We start from the raw sequence: 21176 nt of genomic DNA on the forward strand, positions 1-21176 counted from the left end.
AGTCATTCTTATTGGAACTCTGTATTTTAATTGTCTTTCGTAACCCAGATAAGCAATTAAGTCGCACACAGCTATAAATAAAATGCCAGTGCCAGCAGCCAGAGTAACCTTGCACTGTATTTTTGTCACATATTTTGAGAAAAAATCTCAGGATGCTTGATGTGGCTAAAGTTAGTGATATCTAAACTTAACTATCTGAAATGATTTGAGTTAGTTAACATGTTAAATTGTTCCATTTTGTTCCAGCTACAAGTGGTGCATTAGTTTGCAGTGAGAACCAGGTAGAGGGCATTGTAGTAGTCCAAATGTGATGATAAAAATGCATTTATGAGTGTGAGCAGATCTTTTTATACACCCTTAACACTGCCACAATAAACCGGGTGTTACAAGCTGCAAAAGCAGCTTGCATTCTGTTTGTTTTTATGTTAACGGGCAGTACGAATGGTGTAATGGTTAGCATTATAGCCTCATGGCACTGAGGTCATGGGTTCAATTCCCACCATGGCCCTAACTGTGCGGAGTTTGAATATTCTCCCCGTATTTGCGTGGGTTTCCTCCGGGTACTCCGGTTTCCTCCCACAATCCAAAAATATACTGGTAGGTTAATTGGCTCCCAACAAAATTAACACTAGTATGAATGTGTCTGTGTGTACATGTAATAGGGAATATAGATTGTAAGCTCCACTGGGGCAGGGACTGATGTGAATGGGCAAATTATTCTCTGTAAAGCGCTGTGGAATATGTGCGCGCTATATAAATAACTGGTAATAAATAAATAATGTTGTGAGTCTGTTGTATTTCTGCTAGCATTCCAGGTTTTCTTATGTTCTTGTTTGAGGTACTGTTGCGGGCCACCTTTGGTGAGTCTGTGTAACTGCAGCCTGTCTCCTGTATGTGTGGCCTGTGCAGTCTCACCTGTCAGATTAGGCCATTACCTTGTGTCTGGTTTACTGCAGCCTGTCTCCTGTATGTATGCCCTGTGCAGTCTCACCTGTCAGATAAGTAGGCCATTACTTTGTGTCTGGCTATCCAGTCACCCTGATTGGGGCTTGCTTCCTTTATTACCCAGCCTGCCCTTCCCCTGAGGCCGGTTATAGCTTGAAGCTTCCTGTTTGTACCTATGTCCGGTCCCTGTCCTTGGTGGAATCTAGAATCTGTGCAGTTAGTGCTGTCTGTTTCAGTTGCCTAGTCTGCTATCACTGCACACAGTGTAATCCTGCTCTGAAGCTGGTCTCAGTGTCTGTGGATCTCTGCTCCCCTTCAGGGGGTTCTGTTCCAGTTCCAGATTCCGGGCCTCTTCAGAATCCACATTAGACAGTTTAAGCTAATTCCTGGAATTTTGCATTGGTTATTTTCAGAGTTTGAGTTACCTCTTGTATTTGATTATTTATATCATCCTGTGCATTGTTGCATGTATACTGTATTTAGCTAAGTTGCTCATATCATCCTGTGCATTGTTGCATTTACATATCATTAGCATTCCTTACTGTACCATGCTGCCATTGTTACACGTCATATTCTTTGAGTGTTTGTTATAATATCACCCTGTGCATTGCTGCACCTGTGTACAACTTGTTTATTATTCCTGTCTGAGTATTGGGCAGGGTTATCAAGGTTGTCCTGTGACGTCTGCATTTACTCTTGCCCAGCCTCCAATAGTCACCTTGTCCATACATAAAACCTGCGGGCATCTGAGTATGGAGTGGACCTAATTCACCCTGGAAAGGCGGCTGCTATAGGAGAAGCCTAGCATCGCCGGAGGCTAAAAGACTGCTGGGCAAGGGGTAATTGCGTGAGCGTTACCTGGTCCCACCTGATAACCCAGATACCGAGTAGTTCACATAACACTGGGTTATTACAGAGTCTACCTGGATCACAGCTTAGTGTAAAAGGGTCCTTGAAAATTAACCCAGGTCAAGTGACCTGAGAATCTGACCTTGGTAACTACTAGGGTTGGACCCCGGTAACGGTGCAGTGTAAACAGCTCGACCCAGGTTATCCAACCCAGGTCATGCTTAAAAGCTGTGTATGCAGAGGTCCGCCTCCAGTGAGTGTCTGTGAGTGACATACAGTGTAGACCCAGGTTCAGTGTTATAGCCCTTTTAGACCGCCAGCTTTGAACATGGGTTATTGAACATGAGCATGCATAACCCGTGTTGCTGTACGCCCTGAAAGGACCCAGTTGGAATAATCCGGGTCGAGTGACCCAGTATTCCAACTTGGGTAGTGAGCAGGGTTGAACACGTGTTCAACCTGGCTCGCTGTGCTGTGTAAATGGGAAGCCGGGTCACTCTGTGTGGATGGGCGGCGCTTGGAGATCACGTGAACGCTAAGCATCACCCCTGACGCTTCACAGGGTCAATATGCCGGGTTAGAAACAGCGGCAGCGAGGGCCCTGAAGCAGATTGCACCCGGGAGGCACCCGTGTCAGGCTCCTGGGTGTGACCCACCTCAGGTGGTCTAAAAGGGATATAAACTGGGCTGACCTGGGAATAACCTGGATTCAAGGAGCAGTGTAAATGGGTTCACTACGATATGCCGGCGGTCGGGCTCTCGGCGACCAGCATACCGGTGCCAGGAGCCCGACTGCCGGCTTACCGACAGTGTGGCGAGCGCAAATGAGCCCCTTGCGGGCTCGCTGCGCTCACCACGCTACGGGCACGGTGGCGCGCCACACTATTTTATTCTCCTTCCAGGGGGGGTCGTGGACCCCCATGAGGGAGAATAAGTGTCGGTATGCCAGCTGTCGGGATCCCGGCGCCAGTATACTGTGCGCCGGGATCCCATCAGTCGGCATACAGAAGACCACCCGTGTAAACAGGGTCAGACCTGGGTTGGAACCATGTCTTGAAACCTGGCTCAGACCTGGGTTTTTGGTGTAAAAGTGGTATAAGTGAACTAAGTGCTTGATACTGCATATGTTCTTTACATGAAAGAGTGAGCATTTGATCATGGCTGACCCCTTATGCTTTAGTGAAGGGAGGAAACTTTTACTTTAATAATGGTAATTTCCCCTAAGATGCATGCAGTTTGTGTTTAATCGGATGTAATTAAGGAGTTATGCACAATATCACTTGTAATTTCAGTTTTCACCCTGAATGAACCATAAATCTGGCAGAATGGAGTGCAACAGCAAAGTAGATTTACAGACGATTAAATTCTGTGCAAAATCCTGCTGCTTGATAAATGTACCCTTCAGTGTTCAATGGATGTAAGGTTGGTTAATGGTGATGTATAACAATATTTAAAATTATGATTAGTTACCTATTAAACCTGCTTGTATTAGTCTTTTCAGAAGAGCAATGGGCTTACATTTCTCTGTAGCTATTAACGTATTACTGTGCTGTTTGTTGTATTACCTGTTAATTTCACAAAGCAAGATGTCTCCGGCATTGTTGTCTGTCTTGGAATCAACCTAATAAATGAACATAGAACTTGGTTTATTGTTAATTATTAGCTTGATTGGAGGGCAAAATACTATAAAAGCAGACTATACAGAGAATACATTTAAAAAGATGTAGAAAATGAAATTTTAAATAATGGAAAAAAAACAACAACTTCAGCCTCATTTTATCATGAGTCCCAATCACAGATTAACAATCACAAGCTCAAAGATGAACATGAAATAAAATAATGAGCCCCAAGAGTCTCATTTGTGTTCCTGATTTATGTGGCGTGGTTTTGATTTTTGTTTTACCCTAATATAAAATATGTGGATAGATTTAGCAGCAGTGAGCCTGACTCAGAGACTTACTGTACGCTAAGGCTGCTGTAGCTGTGAATATGTATGCAGACTGTGATAAAGTATACAAAGGCTGCAGCGGCTGGATCTGCATTGAGATGCCCAGCGGCGGCTTTGTGAGTCCAACCAGCTGCATACAGAGACACAGGGGTATATTTACTAAGAATCGTAATTTTCGGAAAAAGGTCAAAGTTCAATCACGAATGACATCGACAGTGTAAAATTGCAACTTTTTGAATTTATTACGACTAATTTACTAAGCTGCCGTATTTTGCCTTTTCGGGTTTTCCGATGTCGATGTCATTCGTTTTTTTTTTCAGTTTTTTACGGCAGTGATTAGCAAAACACTGCCGACTTTTTCAAAATGAATCTCGGCCGGATCTGTGTGATCCGTGCTGGGGTTCATTTTTTTTAATTTTTTTCAATAAACACTGTAAAACTTAAAAACAAATTGCGTGTGGTCCCCCCTCCTAAGCATAACCAGCCTCAGGCTCTTTGAGCCGATCCTGGTTGCAGAAATATGGGAAAAAAATTGACAGGGGTTCCCCCATATTTAAGCAACCAGCATCGGGCTCTGCGCCTGGTCCTGGTTCCAAAAATACGGGGGACAAAAAGAGTAGGGGTCCCCCGTATTTTTAAAACCAGCACCGGGCTCCACTAGCTGGACAGATAATGCCACAGCCGGGGGTCACTTTTATATAGTGCCCTGCGGCCGTGGCATCAAATATCCAACTAGTCACCCCTGGCCGGGGTACCCTGGGGGAGTGGGGACCCCTTCAATCATGGGGTCCCCCCCCCCAGCCACCCAAGGGCCAGGGGTGAAGCCCGAGGCTGTCCCCCCCATCCAATTGGCTGCGGATGGGGGGCTGATAGCCTTTTGTGAAAATGAAAAGATATTGTTTTTAGTAGCAGTACTACAAGGACCAGCAAGCCTCCCCCGCATGCTGGTACTTGGAGAACCACAAGTACCAGCATGCGGCGGAAAAACGGGCCCGCTGATACCTGTAGTACTACTAAAAAAATACCCAAAAAAAGACAAGACACACACACACCTTGAAAGTAAAGTTTTATTACATACATCCACACAAACATACATACATACTTACCTTATGTTCACACGAGGGTCGGTCCTCTTCTCCAGTAGAATCCAAGGGGTACCTGTTGAATAAATTCTACTCACCAGATCCAGGGTCCCAGGCTCCTCGGAGAATCCTTTTGTAATCCACGTACTTGATTAAAAAAAAAAAACGGACACCCGAGCCACGCACTGAAAGGGGACCCATGTTTGCACATGGGCCCCCTTTCCCCGAATGCCAGAAACCCACTCTGACTGATGTCTAAGTGGGTTTCTTCAGCCAATCAGGGAGCGCCACGTTGTAGCACCCTCCTGATCGGCTGTGTGCTCCTGTACTGACTGACAGGCAGCACGCGGCAGTGTTACAATGTAGCGCCTATGCGCTCCATTGTAACCAATGGTAGGAACTTTCTGCCCTGCGGTTGACCGAAAGTGACCTCACCGCTGAGCAGAAAGTTCCCACCATTGGTTACAATGGAGCGCATAGGCGCTACATTGTAACACTGCCGCGTGCTGCCTGTCAGTCAGTACAGGAGCACACAGCCGATCAGGAGGGTGCTACAACGTGGCGCTCCCTGATTGGCTGAAGAAACCCACTTAGACATCAGTCAGAGTGGGTTTCTGGCATTCGGGGAAAGGGGGCCCATGTGCAAACATGGGTCCCCTTTCAGTGCGTGGCTCGGGAGTCCGTTTTTCTTTTTTAATTAAGTACGTGGATTACAAAAGGATTCTCCGAGGAGCCTGGGACCCTGGATCTGGTGAGTAGAATTTATTCAACAGGTACCCCTTGGATTCTACTGGAGAAGAGGACCGACCCTCGTGTGAACATAAGGTAAGTATGTATGTATGTTTGTGTGGATGTATGTAATAAAACTTTACTTTCAAGGTGTGTGTGTCTTGTCTTTTTTGGGGTATTTTTTTAGTAGTAGTACTACAGGTACCAGCGGGCCCGTTTTTCCGCCGCATGCTGGTACTTGTGGTTCTCCAAGTACCAGCATGCGGGGGAGGCTTGCTGGGCCTTGTAGTACTGCTACTAAAAACAATATCTTGTCATTTTCACAAAAGGCTATCAGCCCCCCATCCGCAGCCAATTGGATGGGGGGGGGACAGCCTCGGGCTTCACCCCTGGCCCTTGGGTGGCTGGGGGGGGACCCCTTGATTGAAGGGGTCCCCACTCCCACAGGGTACCCCGGCCAGGGGTGACTAGTTGGATTTTTGATGCCACGGCCGCAGGGCACTATATAAAAGTGACCCCTGGCTGTGGCATTATCTGTCCAGCTAGTGGAGCCCGGTGCTGGTTTTAAAAATACGGGGGACCCCTACTCTTTTTGTCCCCCGTATTTTTGGAACCAGGACCAGGCGCAGAGCCCGATGCTGGTTGCTTAAATATGGGGGAACCCCTGTCAATTTTTTCCCCATATTTCTGCAACCAGGATCGGCTCAAAGAGCCCGAGGCTGGTTATGCTTAGGAGGGGGGACCCCACGCAATTTTTTTTAAGAAAATAACCACTTTCCCACCCCTTCCCACTGATATACATGCACGGATCTCATGGATCCCTGCATGCCTATACAATCACGGATTAAAAAAGCAGGTCTGTTTTTTTTTAGCACTTTTTTACGAGTTGTAATTTTTCACGGCAGTGTTTTTTTTTTTTTTGCTTTGCACTTCTTAGTAAATTACCAAGATTCATAGTTAAACAGCCGCGTTTTGACCGATGGTGTATTCATTCGTAATTTTTTTGTTGGACTTCCAAAAAATTACGAATGCCCTCATCACTGCCGTGATTATTGCTTAGTAAATTACCGAGATGACACTTTGATGAAAAAACGGCATCTCGGTCAAAATCGGGACCTTAGTAAATCTACCCCACACTATCAGTTGCAGATCAATCCATTACTTAACGTCTTAGTAGCCCTATGCATGCACATTATGCCCACAAGAAGTAAGCCAGCTGCATACAGGATCACAGTCGTAGTCTGAGACATGCCCCAAAATGGTCACAACACACCTATTTTTGCTGCCACTCCCCATATTCGCCTCCAAAACGGGCCCTTGTTCAGGCATACCGCTGTGAATTATCATCGCAGTGGGCGCCAGGGACAGGCGGTTCTATGAAGAACACACACACAGAAAATGCTGGCTGTGGTTCCTTCCAAGCAAGTTTCCTGGGTGTCAGTGGCAGGGCAAGGAACTATGAAGCTGCTGTGCACCAGCAACAGGTAATACCAGCTATACAGTAATAAACATAACAAATCTATTTTTTAGTAAGTAAAGTTAAATGAATAGTGATGGCTATAAAAATTAAAGTAATATGTGTCATCACCCTTCCCCCCTTGCCCATCATCTTACATGTTTTTATTATAATTAAATATTACATTTATGCCCATCATCTGTCATATATTTTTATGCCATAAATAATAAGATTTTACTCACCGGTAAATCTATTTCTCGTAGTCCGTAGTGGATGCTGGGACTCCGTAAGGACCATGGGGATTAGCGGCTCCGAAGGAGACAGGGCACAACTAAAGAAAGCTTTAGGACTACCTGGTGTGCACTGGCTCCTCCCACTAAGACCCTCCTCTAGACCTCAGTTAGGATACTGTGCCCGGAAGAGCTGACACAAATAGGAAGGATTTTGAATCCCGGGTAAGACTCATACCAGCCACACCAATCACACCGTATAACTCCTGATACTATACCCAGTTAACAGTATGAAATATAACTGAGCCTCTCAACAGATGGCTCAACAATAACCCTTTAGTTAGGCAATAACTATAAACAAGTATTGCAGACAATCCGCACTTGGGATGGGCGCCCAGCATCCACTACGGACTACGAGAAATAGATTTACCGGTGAGTAAAATCTTATTTTCTCTGACGTCCTAAGTGGATGCTGGGACTCCGTAAGGACCATGGGGATTATACCAAAGCTCCCAAACGGGCGGGAGAGTGCGGATGACTCTGCAGCACCGAATGAGCAAACTCTAGGTCCTCCTCAGCCAGGGTATCAAACTTGTAGACTCTTGCAAAAATGTTTGAACCCGACCAAGTAACAGCTCGGCAAAGTTGTAAAGCCGAGACCCCTCGGGCAGCCGCCCAAGAAGAGCCCACTTTCCTCGTGGAATGGGCTTTTACAGATTTAGGGTGCGGCAGTCCAGCCGCAGCATGTGCAAGTTGAATCGTGCTACAGATCCAGCGAGCAATAGTCTGCTTAGAAGCAGGAGCACCGAGCTTGTTGGGTGCATACAGGATAAATAGCGAGTCAGTTTTCCTGACTCCCGCCGTCCTGGAAACATATACTTTTCAGGGCCCTGACTACGTCCAGTAACTTGGAATCCTCCAAGTCCCAAGTAGCCGCAGGCACCACAATAGGTTGGTTCACATGAAAAACTGATACCACCTTAGGAAGGAATTGGGAACGAGTCCTCAATTCCGCCTTATCCATATAAAATACAGATAAGGGCTTTTGTATGACAAAGCCGCCAATTCTGATACACGCCTGGCCGACGCCACGGCCCACAGCATGACCACTTTCCACGTGAGGTATTGTAGCTCCACGGATTTAAGTGGCTCAACCCAATGCGACTTCAGGAAATCCAACACCACGTTGAGATCCCACGGTGCCACTTGAGGCACAAACGGGGGCTGACTATGCAGCACTCCCTTAACAAAAGTCCGAACTTCAGGCAGTGAAGCCAGTTCTATTTTGGAAGAAAATCGATAGAGCCGAGATCTGGACCTTCATGGAACCCAATTTTAGGCCCATAGTCACCTCTGACTGTAGGAAGTGCAGAAATCGACCTAGCTGAAATTTCTCCTTTGGGGCCTTCCTGGCCTCACAGCACGCAACATATTTCCACCATATGCGGTGATAATGGTTTGCGTTCACTTCTTTCCTAGCTTTAAATAGCGTAGGGATAACTTCCTCCGGAATGCCCTTTTCCTTCAGGATCCGTCGTTCAACCGCCATGCCGTCAAACGCAGCCGCGGTACGTCTTGGAACAGACAGGCCCCCTGCTGCAGCAGGTCCTGTCTGAGCGGCAGAGGCCATGGGTTCTCTGAGATCATTTCTTGGAGTTCTGGTTACCAAGCTCTTCTTGGCCAACCCGGAACAATGAGTATAGTTCTTACTCCTCTCCTTCTTATTATTCTCATTACCCTGGGTAAGAGAGGCAGAGAAGGGAACACACACACCGACTGGTACACCCACGGTGTTACCAGAGCGTCCACAGCTATCGCCTGAGGGTCCCTTGACCTGGCGCAATATCTTTGTAGCTTTTTGTTGAGGCGGGACGCCATCATGTCCACCTGTGGCCTTTCCCAACGGTGTACAATCATTTGGAAAACTTCTGAATGAAGTCCCCACTCTCCCGGGTGGAGGTCGTGTCTTCTGAGAAAGTCTTCTTCTCAGTTGTCCACTCCGGGAATGAACACTGCTGACAGTGCTAACACATGATTTTCCGCCCATCGGAGAATCCTTGTGGCTTCTGCCATCGCCATCCTGCTTCTTGTGCCGCCCTGTTGGTTTACATGAGCGACCGCCGTGATGTTGTCTGACTGGATCAGCACCGGCCGGTGTTGAAGCAGGGGTCAAGCCTGACTTAGGGCATAGCCTTGGAAGTTTCTTCCCTGTGTGACTGCCCCCCAGCCTCGAAGGCCGGCATCCGTGGTCACCAGGACCCAGTCCTGTATGCCGAATCTGCGGCCCCCTAGAAGATGAGCACTCTGCAGCCACCACAACAGCAACACCCTGGCCCTTGGAGACAGGGTTATCCGCCGATGCATCTGAAGATGCGACCCGGACCACTTGTCCAACAGATCCCACTGGAAAATCCTTGCATGGGACCTGGTGAATGGAATTTCTTCGCAAGAAGCTACCATCCTTCCCAGGGCTCGCGTGCATTGATGCACCGACACCTGTATACGTATTAGGAGGTCTCTGTCTAGAGACGACAACTCCTTGGACTTCTCCTCCGGGAGAAACCCTTTTTATCCTGTTCTGTGTCCAGAACCATGCCCAGGAACAGTAGACGCGTCGCAGGAACCAGCTGCGATTTTGGAATATTCAGAATCCAGCCGTGCTGTTGTAGCACTTCCCGAGATAGTGCTACTCCGCCGAACAACTGCTCCCTGGACCTCGCCTTTATAAGGAGATCGTCCAAGTACGGGATAATTATTTCGGCCATTACCTTGGTAAATACCTCGGTGCCGGGGACAGACCAACGGCAACGTCTGGAATTGGTAATGACAATCCTGTACCACAATTTTGAGGTACTCCTGGTGAAGAGGGTAAATAGGGACATGCAGGTAAGCATCCTTGATGTCCAGTGATACCATGAAATTCTCCAGGCTTGCAATAATCGCCCTGAGCGATTCCATTTTGAACTTGAACCTTCGTATATAAGTGTTCAAGGCTTTCAATTTTAGAATGGGTCTCACCAAACCATCTGGTTTCGGTACCACAACATTTTGGAATAGTAACCCCGGCCTTGTTGAAGGAGGGGTACCTTGATTTCACCTGCTGGAAGTACAGCTTGTGAATTGCCGCCAGTACTACCTTTCTCCGAGGGCAGCAGGCAAGGCTGATGTGAGGTAACGGCGAGGGGGAGTCGCCTCGAACTCCAGCCTGTATCCCTGTGATACTATTTGCAGAACCTAGGGATCCACCTGTGGGCAAGCCCACTGGTCCCTGAAGTTCCCGAGACGCGCCCCTACCGCACCTGTCTCCACCTGTGGAGCCCCAACGTCATGCGGTGGACTCAGAGGAAGCAGGGGAAGATTTTTGATCCTGGGAACTGGCTGCTGGTGCAGCTTTTTCCTTCTTCCCTTGTCTCTGTGCAGAAAGGAAGCGCCTTTGACCCGCTTGCTTTTCTGAAGCCGAAAGGACTGTACCTGAAAATACAATGCTTTCTTAGGCTGTGAGAAAACCTGAGGTAAAAATTTTTCTTCCCAGCTGTTGCTGTGGATACGAGGTCCCAGAGACCATCCCCAAACAATTCCTCACCCTTATAAGGCAGAATCTCCATGTGCCTTTTATAGGCAGCATCACCTGTCCACTGCCGGGTTTCTAATACCCTCCTGGCAGAATGGACATTGCATTAATTCTGGATGCCAGCCGGCAAATATCCCTCTGTGCATCCTTTATATCTAAGACGACGTCTTTAATATGCTCTATGTTATCAAACTATTATCCCTGTCTTAGAGTATTAATATTATCTGACTGGGTATCAGACCACGCTGCAGCAGCACTATTTATGCTGAGGCAATTGCAGGTCTCAGTATATAACCTGAGTGTGTATATACAGACTTCAGGATAGCCTCCTGCTTTTTATCAGCAGGCTCCTTCAAGGTGGCCGTATCCTAAGACGGCAGTGCCACCTTTTTTGACAAACGTGTGAGCGCCTTATCCACCCTAAGGGATATCTCCCAACGTGACCTATCCTCTGGCGGGAAAGGGTACGCCAGCAGTAACTTTTTAGAAATTACCAGTTTCTTATCGGGGGAACCCACGCTACTTTACACACTTCATTCATTCATCTGATGGGGGAACAAAATACTGGCTGCTTTTTCTCCCCAAAAATAAAACCCCTTTTATGTGGTACTTGGGTTCATGTCAGAAATGCGTAACACATTTTTCATTGCCGAGATCATGTAACGGATGTTCCTAGTGGATTGTGTATATGTCTCAACCTCGTCGACACTGGAGTCAGACTCCATGTCGACATCTGTGTCTGCCATCTGAGGTAACGGGCGCTTTTTTGAGCCCTTGATGGCCTTTGAGACGCCTGGGCAGGCGCGGGCTGAGAAGCCGGCTGTCCCACAGCTGTTTTACGTCATCCAGCCTTCTATGTAAGGAGTTGACATTGTCTGTTAATACCTTCCACCTATCCATCCACTCTGGTGTCGGCCCCACAGGGGGCGACATCCCATTTATCGGCCTCTGCTCCACCTCCACGTAACCTTCCTCATCCCACATGTCGACACAGCCGTACCGACACACAGTACACACATAGGGAATGCTCTGACTGAGGACAGGACCCCACAAAGTCCTTTGGGGAGACAGAGAGAGAGTATGCCAGCACACACCAGAGCGCTATATAATGCAGGGATTAACACTATAACTGAGTGATTTTTCCCCCAATAGCTGCTTGTATAAACAATATTGCGCCTAAATTTAGTGCCCCCCCTCTTTTTAACCCTTTGAGCCTAAAAACTACAGGGGAGAGCCTGGGGAGCTGTCTTCCAGCTGCACTGTGAAGAGAAAATGGCGCCAGTGTGCTGAGGGAGATAGCTCCGCCCCTTTTTAGCGGACTTTTCTCCCGCTTTTTTATGGATTCTGGCAGGGGTATTTATCACATATATAGCCTCTGGGGCTATATATCAGGGACGTGCAGTCAGGGGAGGCAGGGGAGGCAGTGCCTCCCCTGTGATTAATTAGTAAAAGAATAGATTAATTAGTAAAAGAATACATAGAAGATACTTATGACACATATTCTGTGTCATAAGTATCTTCCTTATGTAATGGCATATTTTTTGGGGGGTGAAATTACTTTGGGAGGCACTGTTAGCAGTGCCTCCCATACAGAATAGGAACGGGGAGAGAGCGGGGGGCGGAGCCTAGCATCGGGCTGTAAAAGCCCATTGAAATACAATGGCAAAGCGGCACTGAAAAAAGTGCCTCGCTGACAGGGACACCACCCCCATGTCAGCGGGGCAGCTGTGATTGGACTGCGGATCCAGCACTGGATCCGCTGTCCAATCACCAAGACGCGACGGGAGGCAGAAGTTGGGAGGGGAGCAGCAGCAGCGGTGGGTCTGCAGTGACTGCTGCTCTCCCCTGTTATGCTCCGCTGGCCCCGTCCCCCCCTCCCGCACACAGGCACCTGACAGCTGCCAGAGTCCGGCGGCTCCATCCTCCCCTCCCGCTGACTGCTTGTACTGTGTGCGGCTCTCTCCGGGCGGCTGGTCCGTTCGCAGACAACAGCAGCAGGTATGTGTGTTCTCTCTCCCTCTCTCTCTCTCTCTCTCTCTCTCTCCTTTCCCCCCCTCTGTAACTCCTTATTTTCATTCACTTTTACAGGTCCCACTGTTGGATTCTACTGGACAAGTGGACGTGATTCTCGGCGTGGGATGTAGGTAAGTAATCTCTCATTTTTACAGGTCCGCTATAGGATTCTACTGGACAAGTGGACGTGATTCTCGGCGTGGGATGTAGGTAAGTATGTGTGAGTGTGTACGTGTGTTATAATAAAATTTTACTTTCACGGTGTGTGTTGTGTTTTTATTTGGGTATTTTTGTTGTTGTAGAACTACAAGTACCAGCGAACCCGTTATTTCCCCGAATGCTGGTACTTGAGGTTCTCCAAGTACCAGCAAGCGGGGGAGGCTTTCTGGGCCTTGTAGTTCCACGACAAAAAACAATATTCTTTTTTTAACACTCATGACTATCAGCCTGGCACCCACCGCCCAGGGGTGCTGGGGACAGCCTCGGGCTTCACCCCTGGCCCTTGGGTGCCTGGAGGGGGGGGGACCCCTTGATTTAAGGGGTCCCCACTCCTCCAGGGAACCCCGGCCAGGGGTGACTAGTTGGGGGGGTAATGCCACGGCCGCAGGGACCTACGTAAATGTGTCCCCCGGCTGTGGCATTATGTCCCTGGCTAGTGGAGCCCGGTGCTGGTTTTAAAAATACGGGGGACCCCTACATCTTTTGTCCCCCGTATTTTTGGAACCAGGACCGGACTAAGAGCCCGGTGCTGGTTGTCTAAATACGGGGAACCCCTGTCCAATTTTTCCCCAGTATTTAAACAACCAGGACCGGCTCAAAGAGCCCGAGGCTGGTTATACTTAGGAGGGGGGACCTCACGCATTTTTTTTTTTTTTTTAATTTTTTAACCCATTCAGACCCTTCTCCATTAAGTTAATGGAAGCCCTGGACAACAGAATTGCATTTATGTCCTCCTCCCACTCCCTTCCCAGTACCAAACACTCATTTTTTTTCTATAAAAATGTACAATATATCACAAGTATGAGAGGCAGGCAGCGGGCATTGGCGGCATCGGAGTGAGATGCAAATTAGTGGCGGAGGGATGGGTCAGTTTATGGTCGCCGAGTTTGTAAGCCGGTGGCAGCGGGCATCGACTCAGGGGCAGTAGCGGGCATTGGCTCGGTGGCGGTAGGGGTCATCGGCAGATTCGGCGGACATTATGGCTGTAGTGCCTCACCAGCCACTGACCTCACCGCACGCCACTGCTATATATTGTGATGATTTTGCCAGGCAAGGTGTTTATATTGCTGCTTAGGGCGCCCCCCCCCCCCCCCAGCGCCCTGCACCCATCAGTGACCGGAGTGTGAGGTGTGCATGAGGAGCAATGGCGCACAGCTGCAGTGCTGTGCGCTACCTTGGTGAAGACAGAAGTCTTCTGCCGCCGATTTTCCGGAACACTTCTTGCTTCTGGCTCTGTAAGGGGGCCGGCGGCGCGGCTCCGGGACCGAACATCAATGGCCGGTTCCATGCGGTCGATCCCTCTGGAGCTAATGGTGTCCAGTAGCCTAAGAAGCCCAAGCTACCACCAGTTAGGTAGGATCGCTTCTTCTCCCCTTTGTCCCTCGCTGCAGTGAGTCTGTTGCCAGCAGATCTCACTGTAAAATAAAAAACCTAAAATATACTTTCTTTCTAGGAGCTCAGGAGAGCCCCTAGTGTGCATCCAGCTCAGCCGGGCACAAGAATCTAACTGAGGTCTGGAGGAGGGTCTTAGTGGGAGGAGCCAGTGCACACCAGGTAGTCCTAAAGCTTTCTTTAGTTGTGCCCAGTCTCCTGCGGAGCCGCTAATCCCCATGGTCCTTACGGAGTCCCAGCATCCACTTAGGACGTCAGAGAAATATAAAAGGAAGATGATGGGCATAAAATATATATTTTGGAGAAGATGACGGGCAAAGGGTTGGGGTGCGATGAGACATAAAATGTAGGCACATCACAACCCCTACCATGCCCATCATCTTCCTTATACATTTTTATGCCCATCATCTTCCTTATATATTTTTATGGACACAAAAACAGGATTTTAATACCTACTGGAAAATCCTTTTCTCCTAGTCTGTAGAGGATGCTGGGGTCCACTTCAGTACCATGGGCTATAGACGGTTCCGCATGAGCCATGGGTACTTTAAGACTTTTTCCAGAGTGTGAACTGGCTCCTCCCTCTATGCCCCTCCTCCAGACCTCAGTATAGGAACTGTGCCCAGGGAGACGGACATTTCGAGAAAATTTTTTACTTTTAAGCTAGTGGCGAGATTCATACCAGCTCACACTTCAACCATGTCACACAACATGGCATTCAACATAACACATGCCAACGAGCATGACCATTGCAGCAACGTGCTGAAAACAATTTTAACACAACACTTGTGTAAAACTATATTAATATAACTACTGCAGGTAAAGTATGCACTGGGCTGGGTGCCCAGCATCCTCTACGGACTAGGAGAAAAGGATTTACCAGTAGTTATTAAAATCCTGCTTTCTCATACATCCTAGAGGATGCTGGGGTCCACTTCAGTACCATGGGGTTATACCAAAGCTCCAGTACGGGCGGGAGAGTGAGGATGTTCCTGCAGAATTGATTGACCAAACTTCAGCGGCCAAGGTGTCAAACTTGTAAAACTTTGCAAACGTGTTTGACCCTGGCCAATTAGCTGCTCGGAAAAGCTGTAATGCCGAGACCCCCCTGGCAGCCGCCCAGGATCAGCCCACCTTTCTTGTAGAATGGGCATTCACCGAATTTGGTACCGGCAAACCTGCCGTGGAATGAGCGTACTGAATCGTACATCTGATCCAGCACGTAATCGTCTGCTTAGAAGCTTGACGATTCCTTGACGATAATCTTGTTGGGATCATACAGGACAAACAGAGCCTCTGTTTTCTTTATCCGAGCTGTTTTCGTGACATAATTTCTCAAAGCTCTGACCACATCCAGAGACTTTGAAGCAGCTGAGGTGTCAGTAGCCACTGGCACCACAATAGGTTGGTTCACATGGAAAGAGGAAACCACCTTTGGAAGAAATTGCTGACGAGTTCTTAGTTCAGCCCTATCTCCATGAAAGATCAAATAAGGGCTCTTGTGAGACAAGTTTACCAACTCAGAAACCCGCCTTGCGGATGCCAAGGCCAACAGCATGACCACTTTCCAAGTGAAAAACTTTAACTCGACCTCCTGGAGAGGTTCAAACCAATCTGATTGAAGGAACTGCAACATCACATTAAGATCCCATGGTGCCGTAGGAGGCACAAAAGGAGGTTGGATGTGCAGAACCCCCTTCACGAACGTCTGAACTTCTGGAAGGGAAACCAAATGTTTCTGAAAGAAAATGGACAAAGCTGAAATTTGTACCTTGATTGAACCCAATCTTAAGCCTGCATCCACACCTGTCTGAAGAAATTGGAGAAAGTGTCCTAACTGAAATTCTTCCGTTGGAGCCGTCTTGGTTTTACACCAAGACACATATTTCCTCCAAATACGGTGGTAATGTCTAGGCGTTACTCCTTTCCAGCCCTGAATAAGTGTGGGAATGACTTCTTTGGGAATACCCTTTTGGGCTAGGAACCGGCGTTCAACAGCCATGCCGTCAAACGTAGTCACGGTAAGTCTTATACACGCACGGCCCCTGCCGAAACAGGTCCTCGCAAAGAGAAGGAGGCAGAGGATCTTCTATGATTAACTCCTGAAGATCTGGATACCAAGCTCTCCTTGGCCAGTCTGAGACAATGAGGATCGCTCGAACCCTTGTTCTTCTTATGATCTTGAGAATTTTTGGTATTAGTGGAAGTGGAGGGAACAAATACACCGACTGAAACACCCATTGGGTCAGTAGTGCATCCACTGCTATTGCTTGTGGGTCTCTCAACCTGGAACAATATCTCTGAAGTTTCTTGTTGAGACAAGATGCCATCATGTCTACTTGAGGAACTCCCCAATGACCTGTCACCAATGCAAAGACTTCTTGGTGGAAGCCCCATTCTCCCGGGTGGAGATCGTGAATGCTGAGGAAGTCAGCTTCCCAGTTGTCCACTCCCGGAATGAAAATTGCTGATAGAGCTCTTGCATGTCTTTCTGCTCAGAGGAGTATCTTTGTCACCTCTGCCATTGCTGCTCTGCTTTTCGTTCCGCCCTGACGGTTTATGTACGCCACTGCTGTTACATTGTCTGACTGGATCTGTATGGGTTGACCTTGAAGAAGATGCACCGCTTGTAGAAGGCCATTGTAAACGGCTTTCAACTGTGTAGCCACCACAGGAGCGAAATTCTGGCTTTTGTTGATAGGATTATCCTCTGAGGCATGTGTAGATGCGATCCGGACCACTTGTCCAATAGGTCCCACTGGAATACTCTGGCATGGAATCGGTCGAACTGTAGAGCCTCGTAGGCTGCTACCATCTTCCCCAACAAACGTATGCATTGATGAATCGACACCTTTGTTGGTTTTAGAATTTGTTTGACCATCCTCTGGATTTCCAGAGCCTTTTCTACTGGAAGAAATACCCTCTGTACTTCTGTGTCCAGTATCATTCCCAGAAATGCTAATCTTCTCGTCGGTTCCAATTGTGACTTTGGAAAATTTATGATCCAACCGTGCTGTTGAAGCACTGTCAGGGAGAGTGCAATGCTCTGCACCAACTTTTCTCTGGACCTCGCCTTTATCAGGAGATCGTCCAGGTAAGGAATTATGTTGACTCCTTGTTTGCGAAGGAGAACCATCATCTCCGCCATTACCTTGGTAAATACCCTCGGTGCCGTGGATTGCCCGAATGGTAATGTTTGAAATTGGTATTGACAATCCTGCACTGCGAATCTCCGATAAGCTTGATGCGGAGGATAGATTGGAACATGTAAGTAGGCATCTTTTATGTCCACTGACACCATGAATTCCTTCTCCTCCAGACTGGAAATCACTGCCCTTAGAGACTCCATCTTGAATTTGAACTTTTTTAGGTAGAGATTCAGTGTTTTCAGGTTTAGAATCGGTCTGACCGAGCCGTCCGGCTTCGGTACTACAAAAAGGCTTGAATAAAACCCTTCTCCTTGTTGTGACAAGGGAACCAGGACAATTACTTGATCCTGACATAATTTTTGTATCGCTTCTGTTACCTCTTTTTTGTCTGGAACAGAAGCTGGTAAGGCTGATTTGAAAAATCGGCATGGGGGAATGTCTTGAAACTGTAACTTGTACCCCTGGGACACTATTTGTAAGATCCAGGGGCCCAGGTCCGGTTGAACCCAAATCTGACTGAAGAGTTTCAGATGCGCCCCACCTGAGCGGACTCCCGCAAGGGAGCCCCAGCGTCATGCTGAAGTTTTTGCAGAAGCAGAGGTTGATTTCTGCTCCTGTGATCCTGGACATGCTGTGGACCTTTTCCCTTTTCCCCTTCCTTTACCTGCAAAGAAAGGGGAACCTTTGCCCTTTTTGTATTTATTGGGCCGAAAGGACTGCATCTGAGAGTGATGTGACTTTTTTGCCAGCGCTGGTGCAGAAGGCAGAAATGTCGACTTACCTGCGGTAGCCGCAGAAACTAAGGCATCCAGCCGATCTCCAAACAACGCATCGCCCTTGTACGGGAGAGTCTCCATATTTCTTTTGGAGTCTGCATTCCATTGGCGAATCCACAACGCTCTACGTGCTGAAATCGCCATGGTAGGGGGCTTTTGATCCCAAGAGACCAATATCTTTCATGGCTTCCAGCATGTAAGCAGCAGCGTCCTTGATATGACCTAACGTTAGGAGTATCTCGTCTTTATCTATCGTGTTAATGTCTGTTGACAAGTTTTCTGACCACTTTTCTATAGCACTACTCACCCACGCACATGCAATGGTAGGTCTGAGTAATGTACCATTGGTCACATAAATAGATTTCAACGTTGTCTCTTACTTGCGGTCTGCCAGCTCCTTTAATTAAGCTGTCCCAGGTGCAGGGAGAATCACCCTTTTTGTTAACCTTGACAGGGCACTGTCTAAAATGGGGGGTGACTCCCACCTTTTCCTGTCCTCTGCAGGAAAGGGGTAAGCTGCCTGAATTCTTTTGGGAATCAGGAATTTTTCAGGGTTTAGCCAGACTCCTTCAAAGAGTCTGTTCAGTTCATAAGATGGAGGGAAAGTTACATAAGGTTTTTTTCTTTATTAAACTAAGCCTTCTCCTGTGGTAAAGGAGTGGGCTCTGTAACCACTAACACCTCCCTGATAGCAACAATCATGTATTGAATGCTTTTTGCTAATTTTGGATCAATTCCCCTGGAATCACTAGTGTCGACACAGGAATCAGAGTCCGTGTCGGTATCATTCTGTACTACTTGTGCAAATGACCTTTTTTGTGAACCAGAGGGGTCCCCTGTGGATGAAAAGGCAGGATTATTAATAATCACGTCTTCCACGGATTTTCTCCAGTTTTCTGCATGAGACTCATTTATTTAATCTCTTACTAATATGATTCACACTATCGCGTAAATCTTTCACCCCCTCAGGCTCGTGCTGCGACGGCAGCGCCACCGCATTACATCCTTGTGTCCCTAAAATGGCTTCCTCAGGGGAAGAGCTCCCTGCCTCAGACATGTCACACACATGCAAAATCACACCACAGACACTCCGGGGGGTTACTGGAGACAGACCCACAGTAAAATCTGTCAGAGGAACACAGAAAGGAATTGGCAGTTCACATCTCAGTGCCATAATAAAAATCCCTGTGTACCGTCTTTTATACACAGAGACCTTTCAAGCGCTTATATATTACCAATAATAGGTTTGAGCACCTAAATATTACATCCCCCCCTTTTTGCACCCTGATACTTGTTCAGACGTGGAGAGGAGGATCAGCGCGTCTTCCCCTGCTGCTGCTGGGAGGAAATGGCGCCGAAAAGTGCGCTGGCTGCCTTAGGACAAGCTCCGCCCCCTGTAACGGCGCGCTTCCCCTCAGGCTTTACATACAATATTTATACTGGCCGGGGTGTAGGACAATGAAAAAACAAAGTATGCTACCTTTTGCCAGTGAGAGTAGGATTCATGCTGCTCAGGGCGCCCCCCCCGCACCCCCCCCCCCCCAGTTGAAGCATAACATGCCTTTACATAACCACCCTCTCCCTCCCCCTCGTCCGTCATTTATAAGGATGATGATGTACATACAACATAACTTAATATGATGGGCATAAAAAATAGGATTTTAATTACCTACCGGTAAATCCTTTTACATAGTCGTGAGGTTGAAAAGAGGCAAACTGCCCATCGGGTTCAACCTGTATTCTGTGTTAATCTATTAATATTATTTTAGAGGGCACTATCATAAAGTGCATACACTAATTATTCTTACAATACAAGTGATCAGCCTCTCAAAAGGTTTATATATATCTGACCTACAAAGGCAACAGATGGGTACACACATGTAATGCAAGCAATCAGCTTTCACAATAGTGATGCATAGGTGTGACCCATAAAGATAATAGTGTATTGCACACGGATAGCCCCCCAAAAATCCCAGTCATCAAGGACTACTGTAAAACTTGATATATCAGTGCAGTTGCATATTACAAATCCTTATTCTATCCTGTGCACTTGCACTGCAACAAATGTTGCTTCTATGCAATATAGTCTAAGGACATTTGGCAACATCCTATAACAAGTGTGGATTGAAGTGGATACAATATGTACCCACAATATGAAATAGCCTCAAATTTCAGTTTCTAGCTAGGTGAAAGTGCCCCTCATGTGAATACTGAGTGAGCATCTGACAAGCACTTACATTTACAGAGGTCAGAATTTATCTACAGTCAATACGTCAGGAAACACACAGACTGTATAGACCCCACTGTATCTCTACAATAGATGCAGTAATTACAAGAAAGCTGGGTTAAGATGATAGACATTCATCAAGTATAACCAGGAGCGTTCATACCCTATCTAGTTTTTGTCTTGAGTGGTTCATGTTTCACACATAAATTAATTATACTAGTTGCAGGAGTCATTGTGGTGATCCCACTTTTTAGAATCTATCTCACTTAACTTTCTTTTCCTCACCACGTATATGTTTGTATATGTCATATTTTTAACCTCTATATTTTGCTGTATGTGTCCCATGACAAGGACCCTCTGAATATTAATAGAAGCAATAAAAGCTACGTTTTAACTTTGACAATTAATTCAACAAAATTGACATAGTGCACCCAACTCAACAACCACTTCTTTAGCCTTTTTGTATACGTAATATTATTATGTGCCTGCTGAAGTAATGGCTTAATACCAAATGAAAACAATGATTCTTACCACTCCCAGATAATGTAATGTCCATATGTTAAATGCTATAGCCCTGGATACATTTACCA

At 47.2% G+C, this 21176-nt stretch overlaps 1 protein-coding gene across 3 annotated transcripts in view; it reads right to left on the reverse strand.

Moving 5' to 3' along the window:
• The window catches only part of TEX11 (testis expressed 11), a 1490225-nt gene that overhangs the window by 1379817 nt on the left and 89232 nt on the right, over window positions 1-21176 (reverse strand). For all 3 annotated transcript variants that reach the window (XM_063937124.1, XM_063937125.1, XM_063937123.1), the window contains exon 2: window positions 3360-3415. In XM_063937124.1, coding sequence (XP_063793194.1) covers window positions 3360-3393 — 34 coding nt within the window. In that variant the 5' untranslated portion in view covers window positions 3394-3415. The remainder of the gene's footprint in view (window positions 1-3359; window positions 3416-21176) is intronic.

This window comes from Pseudophryne corroboree, chromosome 8 (assembly GCF_028390025.1).
Source record: "Pseudophryne corroboree isolate aPseCor3 chromosome 8, aPseCor3.hap2, whole genome shotgun sequence".
In the NCBI taxonomy this organism is placed as follows: Eukaryota; Metazoa; Chordata; class Amphibia; order Anura; family Myobatrachidae; genus Pseudophryne; species Pseudophryne corroboree.